At 61.7% G+C, this 17,402-nt stretch overlaps 1 protein-coding gene across 1 annotated transcript in view; it reads left to right on the top strand.

Moving 5' to 3' along the window:
• The window catches only part of VAV2 (vav guanine nucleotide exchange factor 2), a 175,349-nt gene that overhangs the window by 103,350 nt on the left and 54,597 nt on the right, over positions 1–17,402 (top strand). Inside the window, exon 4 of the mRNA XM_052648088.1 lies at positions 13,937–14,005. Within this exon, the coding sequence (XP_052504048.1) occupies positions 13,937–14,005 (69 nt within the window). The remainder of the gene's footprint in view (positions 1–13,936; positions 14,006–17,402) is intronic.

Genomic DNA, 17,402 nt, shown 5'->3' with positions numbered 1-17,402 from the left:
GTCCTGTTTGGGGGTCATCACAGCTCTGAGTGCCTGGGAAGGAGGAGACGGCAAAGGGCGGACCCTCTCTGGGCCTGAAATTGAACAGTGAGACCAGGGCGCCCTCAGCCTTAGGAGGTCTCATCTCTCAGCCGCCTGCTTGCTGAGGGGTCTTAGGCAAGGGTATTCATGGGCCCTCTGTCTCTTCGTCTGTGGCTGGGAAGGGTCCCCCTGCCGCCCAAGTTGCTGTGAGCCTGTGCCCTGTGCAGCGTGCTTTTAGCCGCCCTGGACACCTTGTGAACACCCAAGGGCTGCCGGCCTTGTGGAGGGCTGAAAGGTGGCCCCCAAAAGATACACCCTCCTCCTAGCCCCTAGACCCTGTGTCTAGACTGGGAAAAGCTTCTCTGCAGGTCAAGTTTTATAGATGGAATTTTACCTGTAAGCGTAAGGAGGAGGCAGGAGGGTCAGAGTCAGGAAGGAGGTTGGAGGGGTGTGGCCACAGGCCAGGGAATGCGGGTCATCTTAGAAGCTGTGAAAGGGCCAGGCTCTCCCCTCGCGCCCCCGGAAGGAGCCGGCCCTGCCGCCCCCTTGATCTGCATCCGTGAGACCCGCCGTAGGCTCCTGATGTCCGGATCCGCAGGGTAGTAAACCCGAGCTGTTTGAGGCGCTTTCGTGAGAGCAGCGCTAGCGCTGGGCAGGCCGGTGGACGTGGGCCTGAGGATCCGGTGCGGGGCCGTCGTGGGGCCCCGGGCGTGGGCCTCTGCACCCGCCCCGAGGGGCCCGCGTGGTGGGCTCGGCTCTGGGTCCTCAGGGGACCCGAGCGCTCCTGTGAGCCGGGACCAGCCTCCGTCTTTGGCTCCCTGGTCCTCAGCCGGCCCGGCCTCCTGCTCTCTGGCTTCTTACTGGATTGCAGTGACGTTCGCAGGACACCCGTCCCGTCCCTTTGGGGTGTGTCTCTGTGGCTTGGTGTTTGCAGTCACCCCGCTTCCCTCCCCACCGCCCTGAACCTCGTTCCCGAGCATGTCACACCGGAATGTGGGATCCCACCTCCCGGGGCAGTGGTGCCTGTAGGGTTCCCCACCGTTCCTGGGGGAGGAGATCCACAGAAGGTTCTAGAAGGGAGGAGTGGCAGGGAGGGCGCTCCTGTCTGGAAGGCCTTGGAGGAGGTGAGGTGAGGGCGGGGGAGGAGGCACCGTCAGGCCTGGTCAGTTTTGTTTCAAGGCTCTCAGGGCTGAAGTGGCATCTGAGGCTGGTGACCGGCTGTCACCGGGTGGGTGAGGGGCGCCTTGTGCCTCAGAGGGGCTGCACGTTGTGAGGTTGCCCCCCGCCCCGCCCTGCCCCACCCTGCAAGGGAGCAGGCGGGGGCGGGGCTCTGTCTGGCCTGTCTCACCCCCTCAGGGGTCAGAGGACGTGGGGACCGGGTGGGGGGCCGCAGGGATGGGGTGGGATGGGGGACAGGGGAGGGAGGGGGGACGGGGCAGGGACGGGGAGGTGAGGCAGGGACGGGGAGGTGAGGCAGAGACTAGCCTGACGCCGTGCAGCGCGGCGCTGCCTGGTCCACCAGGAGCTGAGTGAGTCCGGGGCGCTCCTCCTCTAAGACCTCGCTGGCCCTGCCTGCATCTTGATATAGGATTTCTGGCCTCCCGCCCCGGGAGAATGAATGCCTGTTGTTTCAAGCCCAGGGTGTGGGTTTTGCCGAGGAGTGAGCTCTGAGATACGCGGGCCCCCTCTGTGTGGGGGCGCAAAGCTGCCCCTCCTAAAGGCGGGCCACACCCCACCCCACCCTGACACAGCCCCTGCGGGTCAAGGCCTGAAGGCCGAGGCGGAGGCCAGTGGCTGGCAGGGAGCTTGGGGTTCAGGGACCTGCCCCCCGGTTATCAGGGGTGGTAGGTGGACAGGGGCATCCTCACTGGTGGGTTCCATGTCCCCAACTGCGTTCAGTGGTGGGGCTGTAAAAACGTCCACGTGCCCTGGAGCCCCAGCTCCCCCCACCCTCAGGCCTGTCCTCCCCTCGAGGGAGCGAAGATCGCTTCACTGTGTAACAAGGAAAACAATCAAAGGCTGCCTTCTCAGCAAGTGCCTCCATGAAACATTTATCGGGCAGCCGTGTAACGCTATCGGCTCGTTTTCAGAGACAGGGAAGGAGAGCATGTCATGTTTTGTACTGGGATTTATCCGTGTGCGGAAGACATGTGAGTGTATTGAAAAATGCCCTGGAACGGTCCCAGTGTGGCTGGTGGTGTGGGGGATGTGACCCCCCGCCCAGCTCTGGGGCCAGGCCAGTCCTGCTCTCTGCTCCCAGCTGTGGCCGTGGGAGGGAACAGCCCGAGTCTCCCCCTCCACAGCAGGGGGGCTGCCCAGGCCAACCAATCAGAGACGCTGCCTTGAGATACAGCATCATCAACAAAAGGTTTTCTGGGGCTTTGGGTACCTCCAGTTATGGAGCGTGAAGGCGGCACCTGGACAAGTCTGAGGCCCGTTCATCTCATCATCGGAAGAGTGAAAGTGCAAGCTGCTCAGTCGGGTCCGACTCTGCGGCCTCGTGGACTGTCCATGGAGTTCTCCAGGCCAGAATACTGGAGTGGGTGGCCTTTCCCTTCTCCAGGCGATCCTCCCAACCCAGGGATCGAACCCAGGTCTCCCACATTGCAGGCAGATTCTTTGCCAGCTGAGCCACAAGGGAAGCCCAGGAACACTGTAGTCGGTGGCCTATCCCTTCTCCAGCGGCTCTTCCCGACCCAGGAATCGAACCAGGGCCTCCTGCACTGCAGGCGGATTCTTTACCCACTGAGCCCCCAGGGAAGCTACATCTGAAGAAGGGCTTTGGTAACACAGGGACAGCCCCCCTCGGGGCACCGGGCCGTCCTTCTCACCGTGGGGCTCTTCTGTCGAGTCCCTCCGCTGTGCCAGCTGCTGCCGTGGTCAGCACGGGCCAGGATGGTCAGTGCCAGCGAGCAGCCCCTGAGGCTCGCTGAGCTGCCGCAGGGAATGTGCGGGTGGGCGGTGCCCCCCTCCGTGCCACTTGCCCCAGAGCCAGGCTGATGGATGGAGTCCGGCTGGAGCAGAGGGGCAGCTGTGGCCGGGGAAGGAGACCCAGCAGGTAACCCACGGGCTCCTGCAGCCTCTGCCCTGTCGGTGAAGCCAGGATGTCCGGCCACCAGAGTTCACCCTGCCCCCCAGTGTGACACTGCTGAGTGGGTGCTGCTGTGTCCCATTTTAGAGATGGGGAGACTGAGGCTGAGAGGCTGAAGCGCTGGCCTGAGGTCAGGTGCTGAGGGAGAGGCGGAGGGAACCAACATACTGCCCCGCCAGGCTGCCTCCGAGGGCCCGCCACCCTGTCCAGCCTTTGGCCCGTGAGCCTGTGCGGCCCAGGCCTGCCCGCCGCCTGCCTGTCTACCTCACCTCTGGCTCCATGCATGGGTCCGGGGTGCCCACCACCCTTGCCGTGTGTTTTCAGGCAACTTGTAGCAGTATTTTGATGGGAGAGAGAGGACTCTTGAAATTAACCATCTGGCTTCCCTTATCGTTCCTCACTTATGCCCTGTTGGTCTTTTATTTTTATGGATTCACTCACTTAGCTTTAAATTGTCTTTAATTCTCACAAGCTTGATATTTGGCGCCCAAGCTAGACCCTTCTAGCTCGTGGAGTGCAAGGAAGCCTGTGACCACTCGCTGTTCTCCTCCATCCTGCCCCCGTGGTCCTGGCAGGAGGAAGCCACTGCCTCCACTTCCCATCTTCCTTCTCCTGGGTCTTGTAAACTTGTTGTTGTTCAGTCGCTCAGTCACGTCGGACTCTTTGTGACCCCATGGACTGCAGCACCCCAGGCCTCCCTGTCCATCACCAACTCCCGGAGTTTGCACAAACTCATGTCCATTGAGTCAGTGATGCCATCCAGCCATCTCATCCTCTGTCGTCCCCTTCTCCTGCCTTCAATCTCTCCCAGCATCAGGGTCTTTTCAAATGAGTCAGCTCTTCACATCACATGGCCAAAGTATTGGAGCTTCAGCTTCAGCATCAGTCCTTCCAATGAATATTCAGGACTGATCTCCTTCAGAATGGACTGGTTGGATCTCCTTGCAGTCCAAGGCACTCTCAAGAGTCTTCTCCAACACCACAGTTCAAAAGCATCAGTTCTTTGGCGCTCAGCTTTCTTCACAGTCCAACTCTCACATCCATACATGACCACTGGAAAACCCATAGCTTGGACTGGACGGACCTTTATCGGTAAAGTGATGTCTCTGCTTTTTAATACGCTGTCTAGGTTTGTAATAGCTTTTCTTCCAAGGAGCAAGTGTTTTTTAATTCATGTCACCATCTGCAGTGATTTTGGAGCCCAAGAAAATAAAGTCTGCCACTGTTTCCCCATCTATCTGCCATGAAATGATGGGACCGGCTGCCATGATCTTCGTTTTCTGGATGTTGAGTTTTAAGCCAGCTTTTTCTCTCTCCTCTTTCACCTTCATCAGGAGGCTCTTGGTTTTACTGTCTTTCGCGTGTACCTTCGTTCAGTCTCTGCAGTGGCAGACCCTGAAGGCAGCGTCGCCAGCTGTGGGCTGACTCCTGGGCGCCCCTGGCCTCACGGCCGCCGTGCAGTCAGCACGGCGTGCAGTTCCGTGCTGCACTGTGGCTTTTCTGGAGCTGCCCCTCTTCCTGCCCCGCCCCCGCCATCCTGGCAACAGCGACATGCGTGGGGCCAAGCCCTCCCCAGGGCTCATCTCACTGAGTGCTCACCTGGACCCCGAGAATCGGGATTCAGCCCCACCCCCACGGGTCAGCTCACCTGAACCCCGGAAATAGGGATTCAGCCCCACATTGAGAGGAGACTGAGGCCTCGAGAGGGCCTCTCTGGCCCAGGGTCTCTTGCTGTTGGGGTAAAACTGGGACCCCACCCTCCGTTCCTCCCGCAGGAGTCAGCTGGGGGTCAGGGTTCTGGGGCCTGGGCCCGGTGTGTCTCCAGGCCCTTCCATCTTCAGTTCCCAGCAGAGCTGGCCTCTAGGGGCTGGGGACCAGCCTCAGGCCTCACTGCTGACCCTGGGGGCAGCTGGGGCTCCGTTTTCGCAGTGAGGTCACCGGCAGGGAGACTGAGGCCGGCCGGCCTGTCCCCGGCCTAGCCCTGGAAGTCTGGCCTCCACGCCATGATGCGGGCTGCTCGCGGCGCCGTCCTGCCGTCGGCCCTGCCCCAGGCGGGGTTGGTGGCTGCGGGAGGCTGGGGGCGCTGCTGTTGAGCACTCACAGGCCCCACCTGTCTCTCCAGCTCAGGATTCTGAGCAGCGGTCTGGGAGTGGCGTTTGCGTGGGGTGGTGTCCAGGAGCGCAGCCCTGAGGCCCCGGTGATTCCGATGAAAGCCGAGGGCTGGAGCCCGGCCCTGAGGCTTGGCCCGGCCCTCAGCCCTGCCGACTCCTAGGTGAACAACCAACCGCAGGGCTGGACGGCTGGCCCGAGCCCAGTCCTCCCTGCCCGGGGCCACCTCCAGACCCAGCGCTGGCGCCGTGCAGAAGGGCTACAGTCCAGCTCTGTGCTTCCAAGTGGCCAAGCTGGACCCCCAGGGCCCCTTGCCCAGGGTGAGGTGGGCAGCGGTCCTGCTGTTGTTCCCATGGGAGCCCAGAGTGGCCTGGGCGTGCACACCTACTGTGTGCCACCCTCTCGAGGCTGGGCTCCAGGGGAACAGTCCTGCAGGTGGGCGAACAGGGCAGGGATGGAGGCCCTCGCAGGCAGAGGCCCGCGCCCCTTCACGAGGAGGAGGCATTTGAAGCGGCTGACCGGGAAGAGTGAGCAGAGCCAGGATGGACGGGTCTGGGTGGTGGAGGCCCCGGCAGATACTCTAGGGAGGCAGGGAGGGGGCTGGGTGTCCCTGTGCGCTCGAGAGGGGCGGGGCGGGGAGGAAGGTCCTGTGGGGAGCAGTGGGCAGGGTGGGGGGCTCAGGGGTCTTGGGTAGGACCACTGGCCCGGACTGCTTCCTCCTCGGAGCCGGGCCTGTTCATCCACCCCTGAGCCACAGCTCCTGTCTCTGAACCCCACCACCTCTCCCTGCCCAGCGAGGCTGTGCCTGGGTGCGGTCCCCCAGCCGAGGGGGCTCCCTGAGTGACCAGTGTGAGAGCTTTCTGTGCAGATTCTGCTGGTGAGAACAGGGCTGCCCGAGGCCTTGGGCCGCAGGCTGTCTGGGGGCGGGCCATGCGGGATGTGGCTCTGAGAACCCTCCCCTGCTGGCCCTGTGGCCTCCCGTTCCCTGATGGGCGTTTTCAGGGCATTCCATCCAGGTAGGGCCCTGGCAGGTCGCCAGGATTTCCTGCCTAGGCCAAGCAGGTATCCTCTTGGAAGAAGTCAAGAGGTCATGAAAGGAAAACAGCCAAGTGGCCGCAGGGGCTGGGCTCTGCTTGCAGGGGGAGTCGGCCCTCGGACCCTCCGGCCTTTCTGCTGCCAAAGACTGCCATTCTGAGAAGCAGGCCAGAAAGTCAGACCTCTGTTCAGCCTCACGGCTGCTGAGAAACTGCGTCCTCCTTCTCAGCAGCAGCCCCAAGCCCCTCCCCACCCCTGGCCCCAGACAGTGGGCTATGGACCACTGTGCCGTCCTGCCGCGAGGTCAGCCTCCTCTGCCTTGCTAGGGTTCTGGAAACAAGGGCCAGAACAGCCTGACCGGGATCCGGAGGTGCCCTTGGGTCTCTGCTGGTCGCCTGGAGCCGGCTGCACCTCCTCCCCAACCCGCACCTTTGCTGGACCTGCCTCCACTGAGGTCACTTTGGCTTAAGGTCCTGGTCATGGCCCCTGGGCCGGCCCATCGGTCACTGTGTCCCCTTGCCCTGCTCTGGTCCTGCCCCAGTGACCCTTCGGCTACTCCCAGCTCTGCCCAGCTGCCCCGAGCCTCCGCCCCCGAGTGTGCACGGCATGAGTGGTCTGCCGCGCTGTGTGGGGTGCCTCCTCCGGCCCCTGAATCTTGACCACATGCACCATCACCCCCGGTTCCTCTTCCTTGTGTGCCAGGCCCTGTGGGGGCACATCCAGACTGCGTGTCTCTGTGTGTGAGGCAGGCGGTGCACCCCCATTTTACAGGCATGTTCACTGAGGTCCCTGGGCAAACTCGGGCCTGGAAGCTTAAGGTGCAGCCGATTCTAGCCCCTGTCTGTCTGATGCGAGGCCGGACTCTGAACCCAGGGTAGGCTCTGCTCCCTGGGTCAGCTCCCCACCGGAAGCCTCCCCCATCCCCCTTCCTCCTCCCGCTTCTGGGCCTTCATGGCCCCCAGCCTGGCAGCCCCAGGTGGCCTTGGCAGTGGGTGTGGGTGGGGAGGGCCTCATGCAGCCCCGGTGCCAGGGCCTGTTGGTGTGGGTGCCTGGCTGGCCGGGGGGAGAAGCCGGATTTTGTGCTTGTTTGGACAGCCGGGCTGTTTAGCCGGAGAGCTGTTTTTTAATAAGAATCCTGGTGCTTCAAGACCTCCCAGCCAATTAGCAGGCAGCACCCAGGTGACTCTTTGAATAATTAAACGGGCCTGTCAGGGCCTTCCGGCTGCAGTTTGATGTGCCTTTAAAGTCTGTCTGATGCTGTTTCCTCGGCGAATGGCTGCCACGGGGGGTGTGGCCCAGTGCCCTGTGGCCATGAGTTCCCTCCCCCAGCCCTCTGCTCCCCCGCCACCTGCCTGGGCCGTGGGGTGAGCTCCAAGGGCTCCGAGGTGATGCCAGTGCTGGAAACAGGCAGCGCTGTCCACACGGGCAGGAGCGGGCAGCCGGCTCATTCCGGTTTTAGCCCTGGAATCCCCGCATCCTCAGAGACTCCCTCGTCCGGGGCAAGCTGTGCAACGGTCAGCCCTGCAGGACACCCGGGCACCCCCAGGCCTCAGGCCGTGTGCTGAGAAGCCGGGGCCCCAGCCCCTCTCTTGCACGCCCCCAGCCGGCCTGGGAGGACCAGGGGCGTCTGTGGACGGTGCCGTTCTGTGATGCTGCCAGTGAACACTCACCTTGGAGGTCACTTTGCAGGGAGCACTTTTCTGAGTCACGTCTCCACGTTCCTACCTGCACGTGCCAATCAAGGGACCGAGGGGGAAGAGCCGTCTTAGCCCGGATCACTTTCTCCTGAAAAATGGAAAATAAGCCCCGTGTGCTAGGTTCTCTGAACGGCGCTGACAGTCGGAGCCCAGCGCCGCCCTGGAGCGTAGCCTCACCTACTGGATAGGGACGCTGGCCTGTCGAGGTGGCCGTCTTCCTCCAGAGCTCGGCGGGGGCGACGGAAGACCCCCTGGTGGTGCTGACCCCGGGGACCTGGGACAGGGTTGGAGGCTCCCGGGCAAGGCGCGCTTTCCAGTTGTAACAGAAGCCTAGGATGGGGGGTGCGGTCTGCCTGAGTCTGGGGCCCTGGAGTTTGACTGGGATGAGCCCCCAGAAGGGGAGGGAAGGTGACACAGGCATTGTACTCAGGTCACTCACTGGGCATGAGGGCTGGGGCTGAGGGGCTGCTGTGTGTTGTCTCATTTAATCTTGACAGTGACAACCACCCCATTCTACAGCTGGGAAAACTGAGGCTCAGAGAGGGAGAGGGCCCTGTTCAGGGTCACACAGCAAGGGGGCCTCTGGGCTTGGAGGGCCTCTTGTTGGCTCCTGGGCCGTTTGTCGTCCTGTTACCCAGCCCTGCTGCCCGCTGCACAGGTCTTCCGGGTCCACACCCCGCGGGGCCCCAGGGTCCCAGCCACACAGGGTCTTCAGAGTCCACACTCCGCGGGGCCCCAGGGTCCCAGCCGCGCAGGTCTTCCGTGTCCGCACCCCACGTGGCCCTGGGGTCCCAGCTGGTGTGCGCCTGTGTTCGCCGCCTTCAGGCTGGGACCCCAGAGCAGCAGGTCCGCCCCCAGCCTGACCGCACATCCCTCCCCGTGCAGCCGCAGACACGGCCGCATACGGGGGCACTTCCCAGAGGCCCCCGTTTTCCAGCAGATTCTCAGGGAAGTCCCACGGGCAAGGACCAGAGCCTGGTTTACTGGTCCTGGAGCCACGGTCACGCTGCGCCTTCTCCCTGAGGCAGGGACAAGGGCAGCCCCCAAGCCGGGCTCAGAGCAGGTGCCCGGAAACGGCTCGACGGATGAAGGCTGGAGGGGGTGGCGCACCCGGAGCGGGGACCCGGTGCCCCACACTCCTGAGGATGCTGTTTTGGGACCTTATCCCTCCAGTGGGCGATCTGTCAGCGTCCGGCAGTGGGGCTGCCCACCATGGCCAGGCTGGCCACAGCCGAGGTTGTGAACCTTGGCCTCGGGGTGGAGGCGTGATTTGGGGGACCTTGAAGCAGTGGCCTAGCCTCTTATTCCCCCGGGAGGGCGGGGTGCTGGGTAGACTCGATGCTGCCCGACACGCGGGCCTGGAGGGGTCTTCTGGGCCCCTGGCAGCTTTCCGGCTTCCGGCTTGGCATCCCCTTAACCCCCTCGGGGGTGTGAGTGGAGACTCGGCTGCCCAGGAGCCGGGCACCAGGAAACACGTCCCGAGGAAGGTCTGAGGGCGTCTGAGGACCCAGCCCCCACCCCGCCGACCCGGATGACCACACTGTGTGGCCGGCCATGTCTGTGTGCTTCTGCCATTCCTGCTTCTCACCCCCTCCTTTTCAAGAACAAATGAGCACGCCATGAGCGTCTGGCTGTCTGGCCCAGAGGAGCGGGCCGGGCGGGGGCTCTGAGACAGCAGGTGGGGCTTCTTGCAGGTGACCCCAGGGTCAGCCCTGCCCCAGCCCCTCGCAGGCTTGACGTTCCGGCTGGAATGTGGCCCCAGAGACGCCCTCTGTGCAGATGTGGCCCCGGGTGTGGAGTCGGGGTCAGCGCTGAAAAGTCACAGCTCAGGGCTGACTGAGGCAGCTCTGCCCGGCTTCTCAGAAGCGCTTCTTGAAGATGCTCCCTAGCCTCTAGTTCAGGGCTGCCATTTGCTGTTTTCTGGGGGGGAAGGGCAGCTTGAGAGTCAGTTCAGTTCAGTCGCTCAGTCGTGTCTGACTCTTTGCGATCCCATGAACCGCAGCACGCCAGGCCTCCCTATCCATCACCAACTCCCAGAGCTTGCTCAAACTCACGTCCCTAGAGTCGGTGATGCCGTCCAGCCTTCTCATCCTCTGTCACCCCCTTCTCCTCCTGCCTTCAGTCTTTCCCAGCATCAGTCTGTTTTCCAGTGACTCAGCTCTTCGCATCAGGTGGCCAAAGTATTGGAGTTTCAGCTTCAGTATCGGTCCTTCCAATGAATATTCAGGACTGATCTCCTTTAGGATGGGCTGGTTGGATCTCCTTGCAGTCGAAGGGACTCTCAGGAGTCTTCTCCAGCACCACACTTCAAAAGCATCCATTCTTCAGCGCTCAGCTTTCTTTATGGTCCAATTCTCACATCCATACATGACCACCGGAAAACCATAGCCCTGACTGGAGAACCCTAGCTTGATGATGTCTGACATCTGCCCCTCTGCCCACCCATCCATCCTTCCGCCCTTACCCCCCTGCTTACTCAGCTCATTCATCTATCCATCAACCACTGCCATCCCCTCCCACCCACTTGTTCTAGACATCCACCCACACATCCATCTGTCCATCCATCCATCCATTTGTCTTTTCATTCGCCCATTTATCCATCTATCATCCGTGCCACTATAGTGTCAGGCGCTGTGCTAGGCAGAAGTGGGCCCAGGCTGAGACAGCAGTCAAGTTTGCTCACCCGAGGTACACGCTACCAGGACCTGGGTGAATGGGGTAGTCGGGGCTGGCATCAGAGGCTGGAGGAAGTGAGCACGTGGGGGCAGTGGGGAGAGTGGGGTTGAAGGCCAGGGGGTCGGCAAGGCGTCCCCTACCCCTACCTTCCTGTCCCATCCCGGGGCTGGCCTCAGTGGCCAGGTGCGTGGCCCCACGTCTTCCCCGGTGGGCTGCCCACCCCGTTCTCTCTGCCCCACCCTGGCTGCAGCCTGGCTTTGTTTGGCTGCGGCAGAAATTCATTGGATTTGCAGCCTCATTCTCAAGGGGGTTTGCGGCCCCCAACAGGGGTGCTGGAACAGAAGCAGGAAGCGTTTTGCAGACAGCAGGGTAGTTCGTTTGCCTTTAACGTTCTTGTTTCATCTCTGCTGTGTGAGACAGACGAAGGAGATGAAAAGGAGTGTAAACCTGGACAGCGACAGAGGCATGCAGAAGAGAACTTACAAGAAAATCACACACTCACGATGGATTTTTTTTTTGAGACTAAACGTTTTGAAATTACTCCTCTATCTTCTTTTAGTGAGCACTGACTTCCCGTTTGTCTGGAAGGAAACAAGATGCTTAAATATTCTGGGGCTCCTAAGCCTTAAGGAGGCGTCAGAAGTTACTTTTCTGGGGTGGCATTAACTGGCCTGGCTGAGAGGATGAGGGTGAGCAGAAATAAGGGATAGCAGCTGCCAGTGTTGGGGCCCTACTAAGTGCAGAACAGGCCCCCATCTTACAGCCAGCCTTCAGGACAATGCAATAAGGGGTTATTTCTTTGAAAAACTTTTTATTTTGTACTGGAGTAGGTATAGCGGACTAGCAGTGTTCTGACAGTTCCAGGTGAGCAGCGAAGGGACTCAGCCAGACATACACATGTAACCATTCTCCCCCAAAGCCCCCTCCCATCCAGGCTGCCGCATAACATTGAGCAGGGTTCCTGCGCTATAAAATAGGTCCTTGTTGGTCAACCGTTTTAAATACAGCAGTGTGTACAGGTCCGTAAAGGGGTTACTTCTGCCTCCACGTTCCAGGGGAAGAGAACTGAGACCCAGAGAGGGTAGGTAGCTGGTCCAAGGTCACACAGCAAGCCGGCGGTGGGCCTAGGGTTCCGGTCTCCTGGGTGTGCCTTACTCCAAATCCTTTCCTGTCCAAGAGATTTCTGCGGCAATCCAGTGCTTAGCACTCGACACTTTGACCGCAGTGGCCTGAGCTAAGGTCCCACACTCCGTGGAGCATGGCCAAGAGCAATTTTTTTTTTTTTTAGTGAAAAATGAAAAATAAAAAAAATGCTTTTCCTCTCCTAACCTGCCTGTGTCTCAGCTTACCTGGCAGGGCAGGTGGGTTTCACCTGAACGTCTCATCTGCTTGAGAGTAGAGCCCTGTGTTAAGAGAGCATAGCACAGGAGTGTGGCGGTCGATTAGTGATGTCTGTCTGGGCACCCTCAGGGTGAGAGGTGACCTGTGCGCCGTGGGTTTGCTGCCTCCCTGAGCTGGAAAGTGGAAAGCTTCACGGTGCAGAGCACAGCTGCGTCCCCACTGTTAGAAAATCCACGTGGAGCTCGTGGAGTAAAGTTACTTGGGTTGTGAGCACAGCCCCGGTGTAGTGGAAAGACACGGCCCTGCCCACTTTGCCTCGTCCAGCTTGGGCCCCTGACCCTGACATTCCCCTGCTCCGGGAAGCGTCCTCGCCAGCCACCCCCAGGGGTGAGCAGACGAGCTCTTCTGCCAGAGAGTGGAGTGCACCCAGCTGACAGGGTCCGTGCAAGGCTGGTCATGGCAGCAGGGTGTCCTGCTGGTGGGGGTGGGCTGGAGCTCCATCTCTGGGTCCTGCAGCCACATCTCAGCCTGGCCTGGAATTTTCTGTGATCAGTAGGGTGGGGGCCAGAACCGTCGGCCGTCGGGGGTCAGTTAGGAAACCAGAGCTCGGTTCCGGCACCCCGTGGGGTCTGGATCAGCTTCCAGTTCCGCTGTGTTGTGGAGGGATTTCCTGGCTGGAAGCCTGGCTGGGTCAGTGAGGGTCCTGGTCCTGCTGGGGGCACAGGCGTCTGATGGCCTGCGCCTCTCCCCATGACCTGAAGACACACATCTGTCCTCCTTCCTTCTTGGCACGTGATGCCCGGTGGGGGGTGCTGTTGTCATGGTGATGGGAGGGCGGAGGGGAGCCCATGTACAGAGAGGGCGGGCTGGGCCCGTCACAGGCTGTTGCCAGGAGGCCGCAGGCGATGGGGACCCCTGGCCTGGCAGGTCTGCCTCGGGGCCTCAGACGCGGCGCTGTGCAGGTCTGTGACGGAGCTGGGCGGAACCCAGGTCTCCAGCTCTCGGCTCAGTGGCTCCCTGTGCTGGGGGATTCGTGGGGGGCCGGGTGTGGGTGTGGCCCCCACCTCCATCCGTTGGTTCTTCACCCGGATCACGCTGTCCCGTTTGCAGACCTGTCTCGTTTCCTCCAGTTTGGGAGCTGGGGTCGCCTCCTATCAGTCTCTGGATGGCGGTAGGGGGGTGACAGAGACGGGGTTCACCCAGCCTCCCCGAGAGGACATCCTGCAGGTGGTGCGGCGCCTGTGTCCCTTCCCGTGAGCCCGGCCGGGCCCAGGGCTGCGCGTCACCCCCGTCTCAGGCCCTGGGCCACGGGGCTGGCTCTGCCCCTTTCCTGGGAGTCAGGCCCAGGTTCATTCTGCGATGGTGACAGGTGTGCCTGAGCCCCCGCTTTCCCTGTGAACCCCCTTTTCCTCCCTGGGAGTTCTCCTCCCACAGATTCCAAATGGCCCAGGGGGCCCCCTCTCTGCTGATGAGGACCCTGGCCGCCCCGCCACGCTAGGAAGCTTTCTGACGCCTGGCCCCGTCTCCCAATCCTCCCAGGTGCATTGTAGGGTCACAGAGTTTGCAAGGACCCTGGACATCCCCCAAATACAGAGCTGGGAGGTCTTCAGGGAAGAAATAAAGGGTCTCAAGTCCAGAAAAGTCTGGGTTTGCACCCTGACCCCCATCCCCTAAAGACAGGCTCTCACACTCCACCACGAGGCATGCAGGGGGGCACCCTGACGTGTGAAGGCAGGACTGTGACTCGGATGGAAGCTTCCTGCGCCCCTGACCTAGTTCCCTCGTTCGCCAGCAGGCGCTCTGGGGCCTGGACGGAAGGACCGAGCTCCACGGTGCCTGGGGCCGGGCTGGGCCTGGGGTCCTCCCGCTTGGCACCTCCGCTTGGGGGGTCCCTGTCTCACACACCGTGTCACACGCACCTGTTTCCTTCCATGACCCGCTCACCGCCCCCTGTCTGTCTCCGCAGGCCCTTCCCCTCGGAGGAGACCGCGGAGAATGACGAGGACGTGTACCGCAGCCTGGAGGAGCTGGCAGAGTAAGGGGCCGGCGGGGGGACGGGAGGGGAGGGGGCCGGGGAGGGAGCCCGCCTCAGCCGTCTGCGCGGGGCTGGGGGGCGCGCGCTCCCCCCGCCGGAGGGTCAGCAGTGCTTCACCCACGTTCCCATGGTGGCGCGCCTGCGGCTTCCTCCCCAAGGCTGGGCGCGAGGAGGGCTGGGCTTTCCGTGCTGCCGTCGGGGCGGGGCTGGGCCCGCGCCTCCCTGGGCTGGCGAGGCCACTCCGGGGAAGGAAGGCGCTTTTCCAGAAGGTGGGCCCCCAGGAGCACAGGCCACGGGCAGGGGCGGCTGGTGATTCAGCATTGTCTCCTGGCCTGACGCGGGCTGCAGCTGGACTGAGGCTCCAGGCCGGGGCCTCCTGGAGCCGCCGGGGTGTCCCCCGCTTCCCGAAGCCTTGGTCTGGCCTGCCTCTGTCCCCGCCTTTCCCCCTCCGAGGTCTGCCTGGGCCGTCACGGGCCGCCTGGCCCGGCCACCCCTGGCGGCTGTTTCACCTGAGGGGTCTGGAGCCCTCCCCAGGGGACTGGCGGGAATCCCTGGGTGGGGGCTCTTCCGGAAGAGAAGGTTGGCTCCTGCGACGTCGGCGGTGGCCTGGTGTGGGGCTGCGTGGCCTGCTCCACGCGGCTGGCGGGGGACTGAGGCGGAGAGATCACAGGTTTGGCTGGACCGTAGTGGGGGGCCCACATGTCTCCCGAGGTGGCGGGCCCACGGCCCTCAGGCCAGGCGACGACCTGCTGAGGGGACTGGTCTCCGTTTGTCGGCAGACATTCCCTTGTTCCCTGATAACTGGCTGCTGCTTCTGGGGAACCTCACGGCCTCTCTCTCTCCTGCATCGTACTGCTTAGACTCAGAGTGAGAGTTGTGATCACAGCAAGAGCGGGACGCCTTGTGCTCTTGCTGTGTCGAGTCCCCAGTTTGATGCCCCTTGACTCCATCCGGGGCTGGCTCTGTGGATGTGGGGCCCGGGGACACCGGGGGAGGCCCCTGCCCAGCGCTGAGTGTCAGGCCATTTCTCCGGAGTCACCCTCAAGCCAAAGTCGGGGGTCTGTGTCCTCTGGAAACATGCCTCAGGGGTCAGCAGAGGCTGCGGGTCCCGGGACAGCGGGGCCCGCCTTGTGCAGCCTCCTGAGTACCCGCCAGGCCCCCTGCTCCGCTGCCGCCCCCGGGGGTCCCTGCCTGGTCCCGGGGGCCTGCCCAGGCTTGAGGATTCCTGGGCGGTGTGCTGGGCGCGCAGCCGTCTCCCCCTCCTCCCCCAGTTCCGCTGCTGCCTGACCCCTCAGACCGACACACAGGATGGAACTCCCGCACGGAGAAGCCAGGCCGGGGGACGGGAGCCTTTGCACGGTTCAATAATATTATTCCGTGACATTAAGAGTGAGCCTCCTTAATCCAATGAGTTCCGTATGGCGCCCGTTATTGCAAACGTAAATCATACGTTATAGGGAAGGGGGATGGATTTGAGTCTTTAACTTGTGGTTTGGTCCCAGAGGCTCTAGGTTAATAAATTTTTCATGCTTTCCCCGCCTCCCCTTCTCCTTTCACTGAAAATCAAGATTTCCTAGCGTCTTGTCTCTGCGGACTTGGGACTCATATTTATCCATTATGGCAATTTACATGACATAAACAGAAACGTCATTTCTTACCTGGCCTCTCCTGGGGGCGGGGGCCGGGCGGTGGCCTGGATCTGATGCCCAGTGGTGACGGGGAGCGAGGGCGTGACGTTTCCAGCAGAACTGGCCCATTCTTTCCTCTGGGCTCTGACCAGGTGTCAGAAACGATGGTTACCTTGTGTCTCTAAGGGCCCTGCTGCTCTGCCAGACCTCGGACGCTTCACAGCTGTTTGGAGAAAGTCCAGCTCTGGCTCCACGGGCGGCCAGAGCCCCGTGAAAGGTCTGGGGCCCCAGGGAGGGACCGCCAGGTGTGCGTGGCCCCAAGAATGCTTCCATTCTGTCAGTGAGTCGTGTGTGCGTTCAGCCACCAGCCAGTTACTGTGCACTTTCGGGAACTGTAGAGGGAAAGGAGAGACACCCCTGCGACGGCCGTAGCCGCACTGTCCAGGAGAAATCAAACACGAGTTGCCTGGTGATCGTTAAGATTTTCTAGTAGCTGCATCAGAAAGAGAAAAAGAAACGGGTGACTCAGTGGTAAAGAATCTGCCTGCCAGCGCAGGAGACGTGAGTTTGATCCCTGGGTCGGGAAGATCCCCTGGAGGAGAAAAGGACAACCCATTCCAGTACTCTTGCCTGGGAAATCCCATGGACAGAGGAGCCTGGCGGGCCACAGTCCACGGGGTCACAGAGTCAGCCACAACAGAGCAACTCAGCACACACAAATGCATTTTAAGAGTACTTTTACTGGGCCCAGTGTATCCAGAATATCCGCTTGTTGATGTAAGAAGTGGTTGATGTGATCCGGTCAGCCCGCTGGCCACGTTTGTGAGCTCACAGCCACGTGTGGCTCGGGGACCCCATGTGGGCAGCCCCAGTCTCGGGGCCACAACAGCGCTCAGTGAGTGGACGACACTGAGCTGAGATTATGTTCTCAAGCACTCAGAGCTCACTTCTGAGATCCTTGAAGAGCGTGTCATCAAATAATAGAGCAGCTGGCTGGAAAAATGAGCACACAGTATTGCCACTTAAAGAACACTCTGTCAAGCAAACTGAGCCTCAGATGAGAGGCCTGCTTTTAAACTGCCCTGATGATCAGTTCCTTACATTTGCCTGATGGCTCGTCCTTCCCGCTGCCCCCTGCTTCTTTCCAGGTGCTCCCAGGGGCCTGGAGCTGCCTGCCACAGCTTCTCAGAGCTGCCCAGCTCCTGGGTGGGCTTGCAGTGAAGTATCTGCCGTGGAGGAGCCCCCTGCCCCCTGCAGGGCTGGGAGCCAGACTTGCATACAGGAGAAAAACACGTATGAGGTGGTTGACCACAGGAGCTCAGAGTAGGGCCGGGTGGATGCCAGCCTCGAAATCAGGGGAGGCTTCTGGAAGGAGGTGACACCTGAGTCTTACAGTCCAAGTGGGAAGTGGCCAAAGGCAGGGCTGGCGTCCCAGCGGAAGGAGCAGCCTTGCTAAGGCCTGGCAGGGCGGGTGGCCCCCAAGAGTGGGAGGTGGGGCGTGGTAAGGTAGAGCAAGACAGGATCCGCCTGCCCAGGACCCTGGGCTCCCATCTCAGAGGCGTGGCCTGGTATCGCCCGGTGGAGGCACGTCAGGTCTGAGACGCTGCAAGGTGTTAGCAAGAAATCAGAATTATAGAAGCTCCCTGGGGCTCACTGGGAGGACCACCCCTCACGCCTGGGAAGGCATGGCCCACGTCGGAAGGCCTGTAGAGACCCCCAGCCGGGTGTGCTGCAGTGCTGGCGGTGCCCTGCGAGGAGAGGGGCCCGGA

Source organism: Budorcas taxicolor, chromosome 11, assembly GCF_023091745.1.
Source record: "Budorcas taxicolor isolate Tak-1 chromosome 11, Takin1.1, whole genome shotgun sequence".
NCBI lineage: Eukaryota > Metazoa > Chordata > Mammalia > Artiodactyla > Bovidae > Budorcas > Budorcas taxicolor.
Note: the sequence above shows the minus strand (reverse complement) of the source record. Positions and strands in the feature narration are given on the sequence as shown.